The sequence below is a fragment of the Halichoeres trimaculatus genome, unplaced genomic scaffold (genome assembly GCF_033239565.1).
Source record: "Halichoeres trimaculatus isolate MK-OKI-2021-1 unplaced genomic scaffold, fHalTri1.1 fHalTri1_scaffold_2, whole genome shotgun sequence".
NCBI lineage: Eukaryota > Metazoa > Chordata > Actinopteri > Labriformes > Labridae > Halichoeres > Halichoeres trimaculatus.
The window spans coordinates 32,156,863-32,179,607 of NW_027437180.1; the positions used below are offsets into that span (position 1 = coordinate 32,156,863).

Below are 22,745 nucleotides of genomic sequence, written 5' to 3' on the forward strand. Positions count from 1 at the left end.
AGTAACACATCTGCTGTCTGTGTAATTCACAAACTGACCTCAGTTGTTGACTTATCGATTCCTGCAGTCGTGGGGCTCCTAAAGCATCCCTCCCTTCTTCTTGGTGGGACTCCATCCAGAACTCGCTGTGGCACATCCTGTGGTTGTCCCAGGGTGACTGCTGAGGGCGATGGAGGTTCTGGCTGGCTGGTCTGCTGCTGGTCTGCTGGGTGCCCCAGGCGCCTGGATAGGATGGCTCCCACAGGACCTGCTCCCACTGCTCATTACTGTCTATGAATAGCTGCTGCATTGCAGATGGAGGGAAAAGAGGGAGGAGAAGGAGAGGATGATGGGTAGAAGTGTAGTAATGGGTGGAGAGGAGCAAAGGGATGTGTAGGGACAGAGAAGGGAGGTGTGTGATTGTTTGTGAGGAACAAGTGAAATCTCATTTCAAGGCTGCTGATTTGATGTAAATTTTGTTCATTTTCTGTTTTCAATTTCTGCTCATACAGCAAATCAACAAGTCAGCTTATTGCATCTCTGTTTCTCAAACAAAATGTGATTATTAGGTAGCAAAATAATAAAGATGGAGACCCTCAAAGAAACAGATGCTGAGAGGAGTGAGTAAAGACGGCCAGACAAAGGAAGTATCAGGAGGATGTGTCTGCTATCTCATTATTTTTTTTTTTGCGTTTTTGATTAGTTTGTAATGATTGCTGCTGCCTCACAAAGCTCCATTTCCCACCCACAGACAGTTAAACACAGGCCATGCGATGCAGCTATAAAAACACGGTTGACAAATATCTTCCTTTCAAAGGTGGATCCACATAGGATTGTGTGGAAAAAATGTATGCCGGTGCTTGGCAACTTAGTAGTTTCATACTTAATGTTGTCCAACTGATATCTTATTTTATTGTCTATTTAGTCTCAAGCGTCCCCATGTTTCCAAAATTTGCCCACGGTAAAATGAAATCTAGATTTTTCCTGCCAGTGGAAAATAATTTGGCAGTTTATCTATAGTTGTTAACAAGAAAAAAAGGCAATATCACTGGCGCCAGTTTGCAGGAATCTGATGATTCTCAGTGTTAGAAATAATTTGTTTTGGTTTTGGACTGTTGTCAAAAAAGCAGTTTCAAGGACGATTTAATACTTTGTTTGGATTTGAGAGTGCATTGTCTGACAATTTAAGCAAACCATAGCCTCACACATGAAGAAGTATTTCTAGATTTACAGCCAACATATTGGCCATTTGTTTCCATTTAAGTGGGACTGATTGGATGTCCTGCTTGTTGAGTTATGGTGATGAGGATAATAACATTATGATCATCACTCTGCTATAAAATGCCTGTGGTCTGCACTGCATTGTTTGGCAGGACTGACATTAGTTTGTCCTTGATGTTAGTGGTTTGGATTTGTGCTCCAAAGGTTTCTGTCCAGACGTTAAAACTCTGCAGACCTCTCTCTCCCTCTCTGTGTCCTCCTCTCTCTGTCTAAATACTCCTCTCATTCCGCTCACTCCCTCCAGTCGCGGTCAACGGGCGTGCGGTTGCCAGGAGAGACGCGCGTGCAGCACCGTGTACGGCTTTAACGGCAGAGCGGCACAGGCTCTCCCCCGCCATTTCCTCGCGTTGAGCCGTGGTATGTCGAGCAGCGGCTCGGGCTCTTCCTCGCGGAAGGAGTTCGATGTGAAGCAGATCCTCAGGATCCGATGGAGGTGGTTTGGTCACCCCGCGGTTCCTCCGCCTCACTCCCCGCCGCTCGGAGACTACTTCGCCGGGAGGAGAGCGGGCGGCAGCTCCGACGGACCCTCAGTTAGCGGCAGCAGCAACTCGAATTCAGCCAGTGTAACACCCAGCGCGGGGACTCACAGCGGTTTGGTGGCCAGTGGCAGCGCCGGGTCAAACCTGTGTAACAGCAGCAGCAGAAAGTTTGCTGAACCGGCGGGGAGTCGGGGCGGTCCGGGAGGCGCGGCAGCCGGAGCAACGGGCAGCTCCTGTCCACGCTCATTCAGCCAGCCGGAGTGCAGGAGCTCTGCAGCGACGCTGTCGTGGGTCTCTCCGCCGCCACATCGTCGCTCCCGGCCGGTGACAAGTATGGAGGTCCCAGGAGAGGCGTCGGTGCCTCAGCTTTTGCCAGAGCCACCTGCTCAGGTCGGGGCGGAGGAAGAGGCGGCGGCACCTGCGGCTTTGGGCACCGAGGACAACAGCGTCCACCCGGAAACCGACTCTAGCTCCTGCAGGTAAGAGGGGCAGGACTTCTGACTGTTCCGGGACATTGAAGTTTAAACTAGCTCAAACTTTGGCAAAGAAATTGAGCTCATAAAAACTCCTGAAAAGTTAAGGGAAATGTAGAGCAGTTTAATTCTAATTTATTAAACTGTAATCTGGAATCAATGAATCCACATCATTCAACAACCGAGGCCATGTCACCAAAAAATGGTTACAAAAAAACACAGGGCAGGTGGAAAGTGTGAGTGAGCTCTTTCTGTGGGGGCTATAATATTAGGTGGAAATAACAAGTAAAGAGTCAGACAGTATGCGGAATATAGTGGAGGAGGGCAAATAGCCTGACAGTGGGAGAAAGTAATGGCTTCCTACCTTTGGGACAGCATGCAGTCCACTGATTTCCCCCTCAGCTTCTTAATGAGGCTTCACCACTCAGTTTTTGTTATTTTACACACAACAGGCACTGACACAAACACACACTCCTGTGAATATGGGGTTTACAGAGTCTAATAACAATATGACTCCCAAGCTGAGCCCCAGCATTTCAGCAACATACCGCACTTGACATTTTTATTGTTTTGTCTTCAGTGACTGATTCAGCCAGCTTTTTTTTTTTTTACTTACAATCCTCATTGCGCTGCATGTTTGTGTGCTCTGCATGTTGAGAGTGAGTGTGTAGCCGGAGCATGGCTGTCCAGCTGTAGTGATGGGAAAAGGGCATTTAATTAATAGTTGCCTTGGAGACAGCGCAACAAAGCAATTAGGGCATCACATCTGCAGACATCCAGATTTATGTTTGTGTTACATGACTGTAAATGTGAAGTTAAAGGAGAAACAGATGGAGTGTTTACCATGATAATGCATCTGAAAGCCTCCTATCATACTCTGCGTTCCCAAGACACACATCAGATATAAATGATTCATGGGTCATACTTCTGCACAAACACACACCCAAACACACACACACTCCTACTTAAAAACAGTTGGAGCTAATGCAACCATATCTTTAAATCTATTTCCCTCCTTCAGTTCAAGAGAGTATGTTTTTCTGTGAGAGACAGAAAAACAAAGACAAAGCAAGAAAGAAATGTGTTTTAAAAATATCCTTTGTTATGCAAGGCTTGATGTCATATCGTCTGTGGTGATGGGGAAGTAGAAATTGCTGTAATTGTAATGCACATGTAGACAAATATCAGCCTCATCATTAACCAAAGCGCAGAATGATGTGAACCTGCGCAGGTTGAGTGCACATTGTACATGTGCATGAAAAAAGCTGTGTCCCCATTACATATTATTGTTGCCATACCAACACAGAGATCCACTTCTGAATCATACATGTGCAGCTTTACCATGGATGTGTGTGTCTTTCTGTGTGCTTTCCTTCGAGAGCTCCTACGTACAATAAGATACTCTAAGAACACAAGTGGCAGAATCCCAAATGGGATCATGGGAAGGGACGCGTACAGAATCCCAGAGTGGCTGACGGCTCCCCTCGACTCTACTGATCTCCTCCTCTCCTTTTTTACATTCTTACTCCAAAACCCGCCCCCTAAAATCCTCCTGTGCCTCCTTTACTCACTCTGTCCCGTGTTCATCTCTGCCTTTCATTTGCTCTTTCTCTCCTTGTTCCCATGAGTTGGAAAACAAAAGCTTGTGCATATGTGTCACGGAGGGTTTGACATGTGGTGAGGCAGGCACACTGTGACATGCCATATAAGAGCTTACAAAACAGCAAGTTTCCTTTGCAGTAGCCTTTAGCCTGCAGGCTAATCAGCCCAGATAGTTAATCACAAGGGGGTTGCAAATGTGTGTGAGGGAGAGGCAGGGAGAGACACTGAGTTACAGCTGTGTGAGTGTCCTTGCCTGGTGCAGGGGTTTAAATAATCCGGCTGCATGGTGTTGATTCACCCTGTGTTTCTCCTCTCCTCTCTGTTTCTCTCTCTGTCCATGTTGAGTGCCTGCCAGGCTCAATTAAGGGGACTGGAAGGCAGCGTCCCCCCACTTCAAAGCCATCTCCTCTGGCAGTATTTAGCCCCACCATTCGTCAGCATACACACACACACACACTCACACACACACATGCACATATATCCACACTCACACAAGAGCACAGGAAAGCTGGCCAAAAAGCTGCCTCGGAGGGTGAGAAATGGGATAGGGAAGAGAGAAGTCTGAGGCAGAGATGGATGATGGGATGAGGTGGGATGAAGTGAGTGATGGATGAGATTAGTGGTAGATATAAAAGTGAGGACGAGCGGTGGATAAAGAGGAGGAGAAGACGGAGGCAGAGAGAAGATGACACATCACCATCAGGCAGCATACATAAGACAAAGCTGTGTGCATGAGTACTGCATACGCAATTCACTCCAGCTCTTTCCTACAACTTTACAACAGCGTCAAAACAGAACAAATCACAGTTTATCTCCAGAGTGTTTTACACCTGCAATAGCAGATTTATTTTGCATCTCCGGGAGCAGCAGAGAGGGGTTGTAAACACAACACCAACATTTTATTACCTTCTAAATTGATAAATTGAGTCACAAGTTAGTTGCTTACCGTGGTTGTCTGCAATTTGGTGCAGGTCAGGGAGGGAGCGTTCAGTTTTGAAGGCTGTTTTTCGCCGATTGAAGATGTGGGAAAACAAAACGATTACGTTAGAGGCCTGAAAACCAAAACAATGAGCGTGAACTTAACCTATCACCCATCACCCATCATTTTAGTTCTGATACATGAGTTCTGTGTGTTAGATGATATTACTTTCATAGCCGTGTTAAATCATTCATCTGCATTTGTAAGATAACACCAGGCTCAACTGCAACCAGTGATGCAAAATATGGATTTTTTTCCAAGTCGATAATTAACAACCACTAATAATCTGCTCCTGATGGCTGACAGAAATGTCATCATTATATATTTTGTATTTCAAAATATGGAGTTTCTAAAATTCTAGTAGTAATAATATATATTTACATGCAAAAAATGTTATACCTTGCTCTCCAGCTGTCTTTTTACTACAAATCTGTTTGTTTCTTGTTTCTGCGCTTGTCCTTTCTGCATTTAGTGGTGAATTGTTACCTCTTGTGCCCAAATATGTTGGCATGCCAGTAAGTAAATGAAAGCAACATTTATTAGATTTTTCTTTAATTAAATTTGAGAATAAGAAATGGGGAATTTTTCCAATGTTGGTTGGAATTTTTTTGGACTGGTGTATATCGTGGGCCTCTGATTACAGGATTTCTTTCAGTCAATGTTTCATTTTACTTACACACTAAATTTGAAACACAGGATGCTTTACAAAAAGAGTGGGTAAAAAACATACTTTTTTGTGTGATTTAAATACCCAATATTTATATACCATCAGAAAGCCTTTGGCAGCAGTGGCAGGAAAACCCTCCTTAGACAGAACCAGACTTATTGGCAAAGCGACATCACAGCAACTGGATGTTCTGAGATAGGATAGAGGGTGAAGCCAAAAGAGAAATTGTACAGCAAAGAAACTTCTGCTCCCTTTGTGTGGTTCTTTTGAGCAAGCACAGGATGTAGCACAGGCACATGGATGTAAACAGAGGTAGACTGGCTGATGTTTTGACCAAGCGGCAACCTCTGGTCTAAGAATATGAGACAATGCGGAAGTGCTAAAATCTGCTGTTTCTCGAGTGTCCGCTTGAGCCTGGCTCTGGAAGTACCTGAAGTCACTTAAGCCGCCTTTCCACCAAGCAGACTGGTTCGGTTCGTCTTGGTTCGGTTCGTCTTGGTACGGCGCGCATTTGGTGGAGCAACACACTGAAGACCATTGATTGGTCGGAAGGAACTGTCACTTACCCTGACAGCGGCTGCATTTCTCCTGGTGGCACACAGTCTTCTCTGAAACAAAGCTTGATTGCACTTTGTATCAAAGAGCTACATGCTAATCACAGAGAGGACGAAATGCTGCATGTCTTCCATCTCATGTCTCTCCGGCTTACACGCCGCCTACCACGAGAGGGCACAGTTTGCTGTGGAAACGCAGATGGGATCAGGCTGAACTGTACCAAACTGTCCCAAAACGTACTGAACCAACCCGGATTGCTTGGTGGAAACGCGACTGTACACACAAGCCAAATAAAAGCTGTTTTCAAAGCAGAAATTAACCCATTTACAGCCCGGTTCAAAAAATGTCTCCTGTCTGAATTGCTAATTTCACTGTCAGCACGCACTGTATGGGGTCGGATTTTTATCTAACTCGGCAGTTCAGAGGGTATCAAGATTGAGAGCTAGCCCGATCAGAGGCACAGCTCAGGTCATGTGACTGACAGGCGCCCTATAGCTGTACTAAAAGCCCTTGCCATTTCTAATATGACCGGGGTAGCTGATATGCTTCAAAAAGCCGTTTCAGAAACAGACAACTGACGTCGGGGAGACCGATGCCTAAACCAGTGATTCAGTGGAGATCAATATTTAAAAAAAGACTAGGAACTAGATGAGAGATGTGAGAAAAAAGAGAGTGTAAGAAATCGAAATGAAAACACACAGATTGGGAGCAGATACAACTTTCATATACTGCCTACAGGACCTGGACCAGAAGACAGTCCCCTCAAAGACAGAAAAGAGGACACACTTACAGTACATGAAGTGAATGACCTCCAACGTCTGCTTGTTTAGGATCACTTAGTCTTCCTCTTTTAAACCATGTTGTGTTCACAAACTGCATTTTCAATGCCCTACCAGTATTTCTGTCTGCTCTTTGTTTATTCCAGTGGGAATGTGCAGGGTAAAGTCTCAGTTTAAGACAGTTTGGTTTTCGCAGCAGACTCCCCGTCACATACACACTTCCACATCCCCATAAGAGTGTGATTTCTCTTTAGCTGTAAAAGTGAAATGATTCGTCCTTGGAGTATCAGTTCCTTTCTAATCTCTTTGTGCTGCAGGGCCAGTCCTGCCGCTGCTGCTGCTGTTAAATTAAAAATGGAAGTACAGCTCCGGCTCTCATAAATTAAAAGCTGGTTTGGGAGCCATGATGGCTGCTGATTCACAGGGAAGCTCTACTTTGGAGCTGTTTTTTGATGAGCACATACACACACCTTATCAGCCAAGCAGGAGGAATAAGACATAACAGCTCGAGGCTTTGACTCTTCCACCAGTGAACAGCGAATGTTGAAGCCTTCCTGACCTCAAACCATGCTTTATTTCTCACGGCGGGTGTAAAGATAGAAGGAAACTGGTTGCCATTAGGGAGCAGAGTAAATTACAGCATATCCTATGGGCTTGGCTCTCACAGTGATTTAATTGGCAGCCTCTCTTTTAAGTGGGCTAAATTTATCTGGTCATTTACTCCTAGTAATTGGAGCATTAAGGGGTCTTTGTTTTCGTCTGGCAGCAGACAGTGACCCTGCTACAAAAGCAAAGGAGAGGAAACGTGAAGAAATGACACATGGAAGAAAAAGAGCAGCTGTCCACACATCTGTCCCTCTCTGTGAAACAAAAGAGCTTAGCATCGACACATGCACTCTGAGCCTTTATTTCCTTCTTTCCGTGTCAATTTGTCTTTCACAGGACCTCAAACAGCAGTGCCACACTGTCCTCCTGTGTCTCCATGGAGCCCTGTGCGTGTCCAGAGGAGTCTATGTTCACAGCTATGTCCCATGCAGATGTCACCTTCTCCAAGATGGAGGGCTACCTGAGGTCTCGGCAGCTGTGCGACGTGGTGCTGGTGGCAGGGGACAGGCGGATACCTGCACACAGGTAAGAGGATCCCATGCACACAGTCATACATCGACACAAACAGAGAGAGGGGGATCTATTGAGTGTGCCAGTTTTATTTTCACATCCAAGTGTGTACCACAAAATAAAACACAGGCTGCAATAAACTTTACAACATCCCTATATAATTCTCAGACTTGGATCATTTCTCTTCTCTCTGTGAGAATCAGCCTGTCACACCACAACCCTATTTTTTTTTATCTTTTGACAACATACTGGTAGTTCTGACAATTCAAGCTTCACAAAGTTAACAAAAGCCACACATCAACAGAAGTACCCACCAAAGGAAAATGAAACTGTATTCTGATAAAGTAAAGGTGTTGATGCCTGACTTTCCACTACGATACCGATACCTAGGGATGGGAATTGATAAGATTTTGTCAATACTAATGCCCGATTCTGCTTAGCAATCTGATTCCTTATCGATTCCCTTATCAATTCCTGTTGTGAATTTTATTGGTACAAAAAGTAGCTTTACAGGTTTTCTGTGTCAATAACATTTAATTGAGTTTATACTGTAAGTGAAAAAATGTAATTGGTCCCTGAGTCTGCGTATTTGTGGGCATAATTATACAGAAACAGGTAAAAATTGCACACACTGTGCAATTTTACGTTGATGTAATGTGTTGTAATATATTAATAATTTAAGGGCCATCTAGTGGCTTAAAGTGGTTATAGCAATGGTTTAAGTTATTTGGAAGCTCTGCGTAGTTATGAAGTCAGCCATGAGCCTTTCAATTGCCTGTTAGATTTTGACATTTGAAATTCTCAATATTTTTTACAAAGAGTTGATGTGATATGTTTCTGTGATGAAAGTTGAAATTCTATTCTGAAGCTGAAGTTATACTGATGTATGCTAACTGCTAGCATATCAATAAAGTTTCCCATCTGTTAGCATCAAGCTTGCGGTATTTTGATATTTTGTTATTTTGGTAAATAAGGTGATTTATAGCATTTTAAATGTACTGAATATGAATCTCCTGAAAGAAAGTAATGTACATTTCTTTATGAAGTCAGTTCTTTGGTAAAACTTCAAGCTGAAAATCCTGAATCAGACTTTTCTTGCAAAATGTTATCTAACTGCTAAGCTAAGAAAGCTGCAGCAGACTAGTCGACGTAAGGCCCGGCGGCTCCGGCACAATGTAAAGAATTGATAAGGCAATCTTTAAGCACAAAGGCTAACGATATTGATGGATTGAAACATTTCTTGTCAATTCTCAACAGGAACCGGTTTTCGATACCTGGGCTTTGGGTATCAACCCATACCGAACCTGATCCAATACCAGTTTTTAATTATAACCTGCATGCTCTACTGTGGGATAAGACTGGTAATGTTTTGAGTAAAAGACAGAAATGAGTCTGGACTGATCCTTTCCCACCGATACCCGATCCAGCTTTGAGGGGTTGGATCTGCACTGATACCTGATACCAGGATCGGTTCCCTTCTTTCCACCACACACTGCTGAATAATAAAGAGACACTGTGGAAAAAAATAACAAAGTGAAAACAATGAAAATCACATCTTTTAAGATGAAGTAATGGTTTCATGAGCTCTTTGATTTGCTGTACAACAATGTGACATCTCTTAAAACATTCAAAAATCACAACTCATGATTTTTTTTATTATTTCATAATTATGAAAGGCTATTATCTTACAAAAGCTATATGTAAATAGACCTTAGGCTTTTTGATTTGACTGCAAGACAGAAAGGAAGAAGACTCCTTTTTAAAAATCTTCTTAAACACAGAGAAACAGGAACTAGTTTCAGTTTTCAGAACCTCTCTTGAACAGTGCCCATACTTTCTGGGCAGCCTGTGAGGAAAAAACAACATGAACATCGATCAGAAAAAAGCTGAAATCCATGTTGCAATTTTACAATTTTGACATGACTGACAGTAATAAGCTGACTATAGATAAACTAGTATTTGATTCAGCTCTGCAAAAACATACAGAAAACATACATTGTAGCCTAAGCATGCTATGATGACACATACTGCACACACAGGAAACTGTTAGGAAATAATATATCACACACACAGCAGAACCAAAGGCATGCTTGTGGAAGTCTCTTTTATTTTTGTAGTCTCTCTCCAGCACATATTGTCCACAGAGCCTCTGAATCATACATCAAACACTCACACACAAACACACACACACAAATACGCACACACAAATACGCACACACTAACACGTGCCTGTCACCCACCTCGTGGCCCCCGCTGCACTGCTCTCTTACTGTTGCTCTCATGGCATGTGGCCTACGGGTTCAGCTGCAGGGTCCATCTGCAGCAGGATGAGAGTGGAGAGCCGCCCTCCACCAGCAGAAAGACTCTTTTCTCTCACTGCCTTCCTCTTCTGCCTCACTTGATTTGCTCCTCAAGGCACAGATGGTGACAAACAAAAGAGCCTGCTGTACGAGAATCCTAATGGCGTATGTGAAAGAGTGCGTCGGCATCTGAAGTTGTGTATGTGCGCCGGGGAGGGGGTGGAGCAAGACATCTTTGTTTGAAAGTTGTTGTTTTGTTTGCCATTGATTTACTGTATGTGTAGGATAGAGGCGCTTTTCTGGGAACAAAACATACACCCTCACCCTTGTTCACCCTTCCTCTTAGTCTTACATGCTCTCACAGAGAGGTGCAGCGTACATGCTGAATAGGCGTCTTGTTCGGTGTATCGCTGCACATTTTTTTGTGGAGTTTGTAGCACTCTATTATACATTTTGTCTCAGGGGTTGTACCTGACACAAACACATTATCTTGCAAATCTTGCTATTTCTGTTTCCTACATAGGCACCTTTGAAATAAAGCAGCCTCAACTTATTTTATTTAGTGTATCTGGAGTTCAGGACAATTTGTGCGCTCCTACGAGAGAGATGGGGGCCTAAACTGGTCATACATGGGGGCAAAAGTGCCTCTACCAGACCCCTAAACCCACATGTGAACTTTGTGGTGGTGCTGGGTATCGTCAGAGTCAGTAGGAAACTTTCCTCCATGAAATATAAGTTTCTGCACAGATTTGGGTGAGTCTCTCCAACCATTTCTCCTGTTGTTTCCAACTCTCTCATTTTTTCCATGGCTCTCTGCAGCGAGCCGCAGATCCACACTCAAACACAAACAGACACAGAGTTCAGTTTCCAGCTCTCGCCCTCCTTTCCTGAGCTGAACTCGTCTGTTTCCTGCTCTCATCACTCTGGCATTTTGTGTCCTTTCTGCTCTTTCCATTACAGCGTGACACGCTGTCTGCCATGTCTCTGGCTATACGAAGGTATAATAACCTGCTGCTGTGTGTACGTGCAGCTTACTGCTCGCCAGACCCACATGAAAAATTAAGGAGTGAAAATGCTGTATGTGTGTGTCTGACAGAGATAAGAAAGTGATACCAGACTGGAATACTGGCTGAACAACTTCCTGCTGACAGTTGTGTATTTGAAACACACACACACACAGACACACTACTTTCCTGTGCCTCAGGCGATCAGTCAAGACCACGGTGTCACACTCTGTAATAAGATTATAAACATGCCCATAACATATGCACATCAAGAGCACAGAAAATGAGCAGAAAATTGCAAACAAAATTTTTTCTAAGTCTGTTCATAACGCTCTAATGCAGCTGGGCAGATCCAACATGAGTTAGAAGAACTTTCCAGAGCAAAGGAGAAGCTATGGAAAAGGCTTGATTCTCCTCAGGTTTTCACTCTTGGTTTCGGAACTTCCAAGAGCTGTCCCTACATGGTCACCTGGAGTATGAAGATGTGAGGTGTCACCAAGAAGGTGTCAGTCCATGTAAATCCTGAAAAAAATAGATAAATAAAATCTTGAAATTTGTCCCGTAAAAAATGAAACTTTTTACACAAAGTGAAATTTGTGTGAAAAGCAGATGATCCAAACCAACACATGGAGAATTACAGTCATCATGTCTGGGTGTGATGAAGGCATGGATCACTTGATTAAAGTCATTCTAACAGATAAGGCTTTGGATTATCCAAGAGACTGGGCCGGCAAATCTAGTTTAAACTGGGGATGCACTGATTCAATCCTGGAATCGGGTATTGGTCTGGCGCAGACTCAGAAAATTAGATTGGGTATCAGTGACAAAGAGGACAGATCACTCACGTTCATGCTCTTTTTTGTTTGCAACAACCATGTACATCATCAGCGCCAAAAGACCAGTGAATTTTTGCCGGGAGAATCTAAAACTGCATAAAGGAACATAGTTAAGCTGCTAACAGTTTGGAGGTAATATGTCTTACTTAGAGAGGAAACCCATTCTAGAGGACAATATGTGAATTCATCCTGTGAAACAATAATACAGTCAGTTTAAACATTTTCATTTCATTCTGGTTTTCAAAGTTAGAAAAAGTTGCAGAACAATAGTTCTCAGTCTCATCCTCTTATTAAACACTGACAAAAACTGAAATCTCATCAAGGGTTTTTGTCTTATTTTCAGTACAAAATGTCTTTTAAGACTTAATATGAGCCACATTCGCCTGGTCGGTCCAGAAAAATGTCTTGTTTCAAGTTATTTACAGTCTGAAATGAGGTTTGAATTCCTTGTAACAAGTTAAAAAAATTCTGCCAGTGGAAAAAAAAGTTACAGGTATTAAGACATTATTCTAGTTTCAAATAACTTTTCTCCAATTCCATTGGCAGATTTTTTTTTAACTTGTTATAGGCAACTAACCTCATGAATGTCTTTAAATTACTTGAAACAAGACATTTTTCTGGACTGGTCAGGTGAATGTGGCTCATATTAAAGTGTTACTCCTGGATGGAACAAGTTGGGTCCTTTCACAAGGTTTAGGGCAGAAATTACCCCTACAGCAGTGTTTTTGTGCAGCAGAAGCCCGGGGCGCTCGCACCAAACACCCCCTCCCTGCTCCTCTGCGGGTTTCCTCTGCACTCAGACAGGGCCATATTTTACTTGACCAAAAACACAAATAAACGGACTCCCACCGAAAAAATCTCTTATCGGTCTGCATTCATGCTTTATTCAAAGTGAACGGCAGGTCTTCCTTGCTCTCATAATCACTCATCTTTACGTTGTTATGGCATAATTCATCCTGGCAGACTACCTGCATTTGTTAATATGTGGCACGCCGCGCGAGAACTAGAGCCTTATTTAGTGGTGTTTTTGTGTGAAAGTAACGTGCTGAAAATTCTCTAAATAAAGTGTGAATGCAGACCGATATGAGATTTTTTCGGTGGGAGTCAGTTTATTTGTGTTTTTGGTCAAGTAAAAAATGGCCCCGTCTGAGTGCAGAGGAAACCGGCAGACGAGCAGGGAGGGGGTGTTTGGTAAGAGCCCTCTGGGCTTCTGCTGCACAAAAACACTGCTGTAGGGGTAATTTCTGCCCTAAACCTTGTGATAGGACCCAACTTGTTCCATCCCGGAGTATCACTTTAAGTCTAAAAAGACAATTTCTACTAAAAATAAGACAAAAACACTTGATACAGTTTCATTTTTTTGCAGTAAAGAATAGGACAGGTTAAATTATTACTGGTGCTGGATCAAATTTTAATTTTGAATTTTAATTTATTTATTTGATAGGGACAATGCAGTTTAACATAATTCACAACAAAGCATGAATCTGATGTGCTGCACAGAGAGTTAATGGCGAGTGCTAATTCTCAACTCTTGTACCTAGTTGGGCCTTTAAAGAACTAGATCATAAAATATGCATTTACCAGCAATAAAATGGAAAGAAAAAATAACAGGATAACAGTAAAATTACAAAGATAACATCAACCTAAAAAAACAACAAATTCACAGTTCAAAACAGGAAATTAAAACATGGCAGACTAAAAATGGTTACAGCTCTCTTTTGCTTTCAGCCAGCACTTGACCTTAACAGTGAAGGATTTTAAGTCTGTAAGTTTGATTCCACACAAAACAAATATATAAAAAATCTGGCAGGCTACAGTGATCTCCAGGATTTTTTCTGCCAATCTGCAGCAATTAGGTTCTCACTCACAAATACATCTATAAGAGTAAAGACAAAAACCTCTCAGTGCTTCAACCTTAAATTTTGCAAGTCTATCACTTCTTAGTGACATGAAAGAGATTGTTGCTGAACTTTAGATAAATCATCCTGTGCTTAGTCTGGCTTGCTCTCCACTACACCATATCTCCACCTTGACTCACTCACTTCTAAACACAACTCTAGGCTTATCTCCCTCCTTCTTCTCCCTCTCTCCTTTTTTTCTGGAGCTCTGCTGCTGTGATTGACACATGCAAATTAAGTAATCTCCTCTCTGACTGCTCGGATTGGCATGTCTCCTACACTCAGTGCCAGGACTTCATCTGGCGCCTGTTGTTTCTTCTTCTGGGCTGTTTTGTGTGGGCTCCTTTAGGGAAACTTGTTTTCTGAAATAGCAACCCATGGTTAACAAAAGAACGGAAAAATCTAGAGAATGGGAAGACTTTTTTTAGTTTGCACTGTGAACAGTGGAGCAGAAACAGTCGACAGCGTGTGAGTGGAATGATAGTTTACTGACCTTACAGTCTCATCATTTTCTGAATGTAAGACCTTTTAGAGAGCATTATGTTGAGACATTCACAAGCACTGTGAAAGTAATGAGATGTGCAAATACCCTTTTAAACTGTGTTAACGTTCATGTGAACTTTAAACATAGTTAAGAGACCTTTTAACGTGACTGTTTTCAGAGATAAACAACCCTAAATAAACACTTTGTTTCAGTTTATCGTCTTCAGTGAAAATGCACTTTGGTTATTAAAGCCTGCCTCTAACTGCTGTTAAGAGACAACATGCTCCATTGCAGTGTGAATATGCAGCTTTTCACTCTGAGGATAATCACACTCTTTATCCTCAATGTGCTCACGATGCACAAACATCTGGAGACGCCCGAGGCCCACGCTAAGCTTTTGTTTGCACTGTTTTTCTTCCCCTCTTCTATTAGTATCTCTTCAGAGAAGGGAATAGACCATGAGCCCCATTTGGAAAGAATTAATTTCTTCTGGGGAACCAGGTGATTTAATATTTAATATGACATACAGTAAAGGATCATGTTCATTGTTTCTTCTCCTTTAACTTTAGAAGAATTAATGCACATCTTTGTCGTATGTTACCTCGACCTTTCAATGCCCTTGAGTCTTTAACACCTTTTTTTGCTCACACCTGTGCCGTCTTTCATCTTCCTTGCATTAAGAAGCCACAAATATAACATATGTCCGCCGTAGGATGATGCTCAGCTCTCACCTTCTGCTCTATAAACCACAAATGTACGTGACATGATGCTGAACTGGTTTCCGTGGTTGCTTCTTCTAACAGTCCTGCTAAACTTTCTCATAAACACATGCTGCTATCACACACCTATCAAGACCTACAGCCCTGTGAATGCTCAGCCTCAGCTGTAACCACAGTCAAGGAAGTTGTAAAAGAAACTGTCACTAACGCAGCTCTAAACTTTCCATAAGAAGACACACAAGGTCAACACAACTAAACAGAAACTTGGAAGTTTCTGTCACCATGCTGTGATTATTTTGTGGCTCTTTTTAAATGTGTGCAAAACACTTTTCAATTTGACCAAATCTCATCTGGGAGAGAACTTAGCAGAGTGTCATGACCCTGCAGCAGAAGGCAAAGTTTTCAAAGAGTTTGTCCCACTTGCAGCATATTGAGAAGAAGGAGGAGGAGATGTGATAATGGTTTAATTACAGAGATAAGGGTACTCAGTTTAATGAGTTTCATTTTCAGAACACAAAAGCGACAAAAGGAGCTTGAGAGAGGGAAAGAGAGGAAGAGTCAAGCTTCTCTAACTTCCTCACCCCTGCACAGCTGAGTGATGATCCCGAATGTCGGTGTTGCGCTATGACTTTATTGGATTTACAGTTTTGGCGTTGAAAAGATGTGGAGAAAGTGCTTTAATTTTGGAGCTCATTGGTGCCTTTAATGTGCCCCTGATGTAAATCTCTTCCTCTGGCCGTGTCACCTCTCCTTACAGCTGGCGTCCATCCTCTCTGACGGGTGCCCGACTTTCTCTCTTATTCTCTTACAGACTGGTCCTCTCATCCGTGTCCGACTACTTTGCAGCCATGTTTACCAGTGATGTCAGGGAGGCCAAGCAGGACGAGGTGAAGATGGAGGGGGTTGACCCTGATGCATTGTGGGTCCTGGTGCAGTATGCATACACAGGTACGCAAACAGACTTACACAAAAGTTATTGAGGAAAAAAGGGTCAGCTTTCTTTTTCTAGAGACAATCCCAATTTAATCAATCAGCAAAGTACTCTGCAAAAAACTGAAATCCTGTCAAGTGTGTTGGTCTTATTCTCAGTAGAAAATGCCTTTTTAGACCAAATATGAGCCACATTTACCTGACCAATCCAGAAAAATGCCTTATTTTAAGTTATTTGAAGACACAAATGAGGTCTGAATTGCTTGTAATAAGTAAAAAAACACTACCAGTGGAACAAGAGAAAAAGTTACTCGTATTAAGACATGATTTGAGCTTTTTTTTTTTTCTCTTTCCTTTGGCACATTTTTTTTCTTGTTATAAGTGATTCAGACCTCATTTTTGTCTTTAAATAACTTGACACTAGACATTTTCCTGGACTTATAAGTTAATTGTGGCTCATATCAGATGCAATAAGACAATTTTTACTCAAAATAAGACAAAAACACTTGATAAGATTTTAGGTTTTTTACAGTGTAACACATGCTTTGATTCAGAGTCAAAGAACATATTTACAGCACTGGAATGAATATTCAATATTTTTGTGGTAGGCTGTCAGTTCTCTGTAGTTTTGATATTGTTAGTGGACAAAAAACCCTAAAAAGTTATCAAGGTTGTTTCTTTTTCATAGTTTTTGCAACTTACACCCTACAATTTAAAGATCCAGAGAGGACTTCATGAACATGCTTCCAATGGTGCTCATGGGAAATAGAGTCTTTATCCTGGAAAAACACTAGCGATTTCAGAAAGTCCTTACGGTGCCTTTAAAATGGCTCCTGTGTTGCTAACAGCTCATAAAAGTTACAACAGAAAGGTAGACATGAGACAGTATCATTGTTTATCATTTTTAAAGCTATAATCAAGATGTGATGTTGTTGTTCTCCAGTTTATGGACCTTTAAAGTCCTTAAAATCAATTCCACAGCAGCTGAACAAATGCTTCATAAATTATAAAAACATTCTGTTTGTCAGCCTGATACAAAAAGAAAATAAATTAAAATTCTGATAAATACACATCAGTGAAGTGTATTGTTGTTGAGACATATTTTTAATTTGATAAGTATGAGCACGAGCAGTTAAGCACAACTTGCCTGCTAGCAAACGCACTCCCTAGAAAATCATTAAATCCTATTTTTGTAATGTTTACCAACTTTATTTTATTAAATTACTTAAATAAAATCAAACTGTAATTTAGACATTCATTTTTTAGTATGAACATCAATAGTTGGAATATAAAGTGCTTGGAGTTAAATGCCAAAGATGGTAAAGGAAAACCACTCCAGCTGTTGTTTTGCATGTTTTTGTGCTAATATTTCAGAAAAAAATACAGATAAGCTCATGCGTAGAGCCTGAGAAAGAGAAATTAACTTTAAGTGGGTTTTGGTTTGGCAATAAAAGTTTAAAAACTTCCCCAGATGACCAACTTCAGCTGTCTGTATCTTCTTGAGCTTGAGGAATGGATTTGTTTTGGTGTCATTATTACCAGCCTGTGTTAGTCATAAACTCAACTGTTTAAATTAGCTGATCCTGTTTTTTTTTCCTTTTTCTAAATTTCTTCTTCCTGCTCTGTCAGGCCGTCTTGAGTTGAGGGAGGACACCATTGAATCTCTGCTGTCGGCCTCCTGTCTGCTCCAGTTGTCGTCTGTGGTTCAGGCCTGCTGCTCCTTCCTGATGAAGCAGCTCCACCCCTCAAACTGTCTGGGTATCCGCTCCTACGCTGACGCACAGGGCTGCCATGACCTGCAGAGGGCTGCTCATGCCTACACCATGGTGAGTACATCTTCCAACCATTTCAGAAGAAGTGAGCAAAAACCATATCAGAGGAAACATCTAGAATGATGATGTGGCATTGGGTCAACCACAGGTGAGGTTTAGCTCCTTGTGATATCTGAAGATTGACAGGCTGCTCTCCCTCTTCACCTTTCTACACTTTTCCTGGTCAGACTTGGGTCATTTTCCAGGCTGATGATATTCTTGGTACCAGATTGGCGCCTTATTCTCATCCCACCACACGCTATTATCACCACAATGGCAGATTTCAGCCCAGTGTTGCTATGGTGACTGTGAAAAAGCTCCTCGATCACATTCATCGCTCTTTTCCCTTTTCTTGTTCTTGCCTGTCTGCTTTACGTGCCTCTTTGTTTCCACCTTGCCTCCCTCTGTGGGGCTGTGTATGTCGATGTCAGCGCTCCTCTTTTCCTCTTTCCTTCCCTTTATTTCTCTGTTTCTCTCTAAGTGGATTATTGTTCCACTTTAATCTGGAGTAATTAGGTCGTTGAGGTTGTTTTATGTGAGTGTGGCTGTCTGACTGTGTCTGTAATTCTCTCATTCACACTCTTATTCTCACACTGTTCAGCAAATTATTACTCAGCCAACATGTAGGAGCTGCACAATAGAATGGATAAACATGCTTTTCTTCTTGTTATGCAGTTCCCACATGCAATACTACTGTCAATTTAATAAAAACATATTATTAGAGAAGGGACAGAAAAATGTATAAGAGCTAAACTTCACAGCATCTACATAAAAATGGTCAGCATTGACATTATCATCACCTTCCTTCCTGTCACAGATGGTACATATAAGCAACATCTGAGCAACAGAATAAAATAGAATAGATGTTTTTTGCTTTTTGCACAGAACAAAACAGTGCAGGTACACAGGAATTGTTGTGCTCGTAGAGTCAAATTTTTAAAAAAATATTAAGTATAAAAGATAGAAGAGCAATAAAAAAATAAGATGGCAACATGATAAATTAAATATAATTTACAAAAGTTAACAGAAATATACGCTGAAAACAAAAAGAAGTGTTTGTATATGTAGAAAACAGCATGTTACACACGGGAAATTAGTGGACTCTTGTTCTGTGATTCTGAACGTCTATCCCTGCACATGAGTATTTACACTCCTTAACCCTCTAAAAAACTTCCCGTGCAGTTATCACACTATTACCTCGCTGCAGTGTTTGGTTAATTGTTGTTATTGCATATTGCAGCAGCACTCTGAGGTACTGTCTGTGTTGAGTGGGATGTGATATTTTCTTCCCACCTTAATTTTTAATTCTGATATTAGTCTCACAGGAGAAGGGAAGGAGCTGTTATGGAAGGGAAAGTGGGCTGTACTGTGTGAGCAGAGATGCTCGCTGGCCTGTGGTGTGTCAGGTTGTAGCCTGAGTCCTTCCATTCACACAGAGCATGAGCTGGGTGGTGTTTTTCTTGAAAGATCGGCACCTGCAGCACTGAGTGAAGTGCACTGTTAAAAAATGTAATTTTACAGGGAATGGTCTGTAATTTTTAACAGATTTTTCCTGTTTTCTTATAAAACTTGCTAAATGCTGCAAAGTCCTGTACTCATTGTGGGTTAAGATGAGGTAAGACTCCTTATCTTGTCTTGATGTTGGATTTCTGCTAATAAAATTTTATTAACATTTACGGGTCTAGACATGTTAATGTTTTTGTAAAGTGTCTTAAGATAACATTTGTTCTGATTTGGCGCTACACAAATAAAGACTGATTGATTGATTATTAAACAACAAAATGCTAGTAGATTTACAGATATTTTCAGTAATTTTACACATTTTACGGTTCTTAACACTTAATTTTTAGAATATTTTTTTGTTTTTCAAAAATAGTATACAAAACTGCAAAATTACAGAAATTATAACTATTATTAAAATAACATCCTGGAAGTTTTTTTTTTTTAAGCTATTATGCCAATTAGTGCATATAGCTGCACCCTGTACCCTCCCAACTCACCGTTGCAATTCGCTATAAAAACAAGCAAAAAAAAAGTACAAAAAAAAAAAAAGTTAAAAAAACAACAACAAAAAAACATGGTAAAAGCACTGGCAGCAAAGATTCAAGACAAAAACCTTAAAATTACAGTCGAATAGATGTACAAAAATGCAGACCTATATAAAATAAATGTAAAAATACAAGACTACACACACAAAAAAAACTGTACCAAAAAAAAAAGAAAAAAAGAAGGTAAAAGCACCGGCAGCAAAGTTTCCATATGAATACTGTAAAATTACAGGCAAACACAGTAAAAACACAGAACTACAGTAAATAACTGTAAAAATAATTTACTGTAAAAAATAAAAAATGTAAGAACAAAAAAAAACTGTAAAAGCACTGGTAGCAAAATTTACAGACGGATACCGTCAAATTACAGTTACATGCTGTAGCACAGAACTCTGTGAAATAACTAAAAATACAGGAATGAACTGTTCTTTGATCAGTGACAGGTTTTAAAAAGCAAAAAACCTCCAAACAGAGCTCACTGCTCTTCTCCTGGCAACACTTTCCTCTCATGCGTCACTGGTCACTTTGTCTTCCAACAGTTTTTGTCCTAAAATTCACTATTTTCCTGTTGTTTCACATATTTTCCCCGTGAAGGGGAGGTCAGAGCAGCTGATAGTCTCTGCAGTCTTACTGACCTAGAGAAGTGATTTGCTCTCCACCAGGGTGGTGTTCCTGGATCACATGTTGAGGCCACTGGTGTAGATACTCTCCAGGAGTCCTCTGTAAACCTAGTTGAGGGGCTGGTGTTTTATTCCAGCCTTTTATACAGTTTGAACCAGAAATGTCCAGAAACTTAAAAGAAACTTAAAACTATCAACCCACTTTAGGATCCTCAGTCCTCTGATGAGGGTCCTGTATCACCAGGCCTGTAGCAGGAGTGTGAGCTTTCCTCTCTGTCTATGTTTAAGAGGTCAAAGTCCTCTCTGCAGATGGAGCTTTTATCCTGACGGGGAATCAACCCTTTAATCACTGAGGGCCTGGATGGTGGCATGGCCAAACACTGAGGATCTTTACTACATACATTTTTTATGCTTAGACCTCTAATTTTCTCTACATTTCCAGTCTATTCCCATTTATATTCACACACATTCTGTAGCTTCCGCATCTTTAATTCAACAACCATCTTCCGTCAAAGGTACGGTCTAAAACAGACATGATGGGTTTTTGAAGAATTAAATTGGTGACTAATTTTGGGGTGATGATTCAGTGACACGTTATTAATCAAACATGGATGATGAAAACAAATCTGAAATAAGTATTTGTTCAGCTCTACTCTTCCCAGGAATTCTTCTTATCTTCTACAGCTGAATTATTTCAGTGTTTTCTCACCCACACCCTTTCTTGTCTTGAGCTTTTCATCCGTCTTCGCCTGACCTTTCTCAAGCCTTCATTTCCTCTCTTTCATTTCCCAACCCCGATCCCGTTTCCACTCTCCCCTCATATCTTCCGACTGGATTTTCCTCCTCTCATTCCTGTTTCTTCTGCAGCTCATTAATCTTTCACCCATTAATCTTTGGCGTCGTATTTGCCCTTTTCCTCATCTACTCGTTTTCCTTTCATCTCCCCTTCCAACAGGAACACTTTCTAGATGTTGTTGGAGGCCAGGAGTTCCTGCTGCTCCCAGTGGAGGAGATGGAGAGGCTGCTTTTATCTGAAGACGTCAACGTGCCAGATGAGGAAACTGTGGTGACTTCTCTGCTAACATGGGTCGGACATGATGCAGCCACACGGCAACGCCACCTGTCCAGGTTGATGGGTCACATTCGACTGCCACTGCTGCAGCCACAGGTGAGCTGTGTGCATGGTGTGCTGCTGTGACTGTCGTGTTAAAACTAGTGCTGTCAGGCAATTAAAAAAAAAATCTAATTAATTACAAGATTTGTAAATCCAATTTTTTTTTTTAACTGGCCAATATCAAAATGTCCATGTTCACTGCCATTGACGTCTATAGACGTCAGGGGGAGGCGGGGTTTGCCGGAGCTTGTCAATCAAACTCATGCTCGTAAACTACTGTGGGTGAGAGCAGTGTGCTCTTTGGATGAGAGCTAAGCATGGATATGAGGAGAAGATGTGAGATGACAGAAGCACAGTGAGACGCTGCAAGTCAGAATAGTTCAGGCAGCTCACGCTCAAACTGAGGATGTGTCACGGTTGTTCAGAGTGAAAGAGCGGTGCGACCGAAAAAAGATGACGGGGATAGTGGAGAGGATCAAAGGATAGAGCACCCTGGATGAATGTGAAATGTGAAAAAAAAAAGTTTGTTTTGTCCGTTTTTCAGATCAAAAACAGGAGGAAAGACAAAAAAGAGGAGAGTCCACTCTACTTGGGTAGTTCTAGTGTTTACATAGTAATAGAAAACAACATTATTTGAGTCTTGAAAGATTGTTCAAGATATTCTGAAAATGCCTGGCAGCCAAAGAGTTAATCTTGCATTGATTTTAATAACACATTAATTTGTGATGTAATCAGTTAATTGAATTAACACATTAAAGTTACAGGCCTAGTTAAAACATGAAGAATCAGTATTTTTAGTGCTTGAAAAAATTGAAACTATGTGACAGTGGTTGCCCTTTTTTGTTAACCTCCAGAGAATACTTAGCAGCTTCCCTCAGCCAGTCCTTTAACTTTAATGCTTTGGTTTCTTTCTTTGCTGCACCAAACAGCAGGTTTGGTAGAGACCAAACCAGAGCTAAACAAGCACAAATATTGATATTGCATTCAGCAAAAAAAAAAAAACTACAGCAAGAAACTAAAACCATAAGTACGCTCAACAAATAAATATGTTTTTATATTGCAACACCTAAT

General features: G+C 41.3%; 1 protein-coding gene across 1 annotated transcript in view; it reads left to right on the forward strand.

The window, feature by feature from the left end:
- Positions 1-1,394: 1,394 nt before the first annotated feature.
- The window catches only part of klhl5 (kelch-like family member 5), a 42,272-nt gene continuing 20,921 nt past the window's right edge, over positions 1,395-22,745 (forward strand). Inside the window, exons 1-5 of the mRNA XM_074693215.1 lie at positions 1,395-2,218; positions 7,737-7,925; positions 15,963-16,099; positions 17,711-17,907; positions 21,516-21,728. Coding sequence (XP_074549316.1) covers positions 1,620-2,218; positions 7,737-7,925; positions 15,963-16,099; positions 17,711-17,907; positions 21,516-21,728 — 1,335 coding nt within the window. The 5' untranslated portion in view covers positions 1,395-1,619. The remainder of the gene's footprint in view (positions 2,219-7,736; positions 7,926-15,962; positions 16,100-17,710; positions 17,908-21,515; positions 21,729-22,745) is intronic.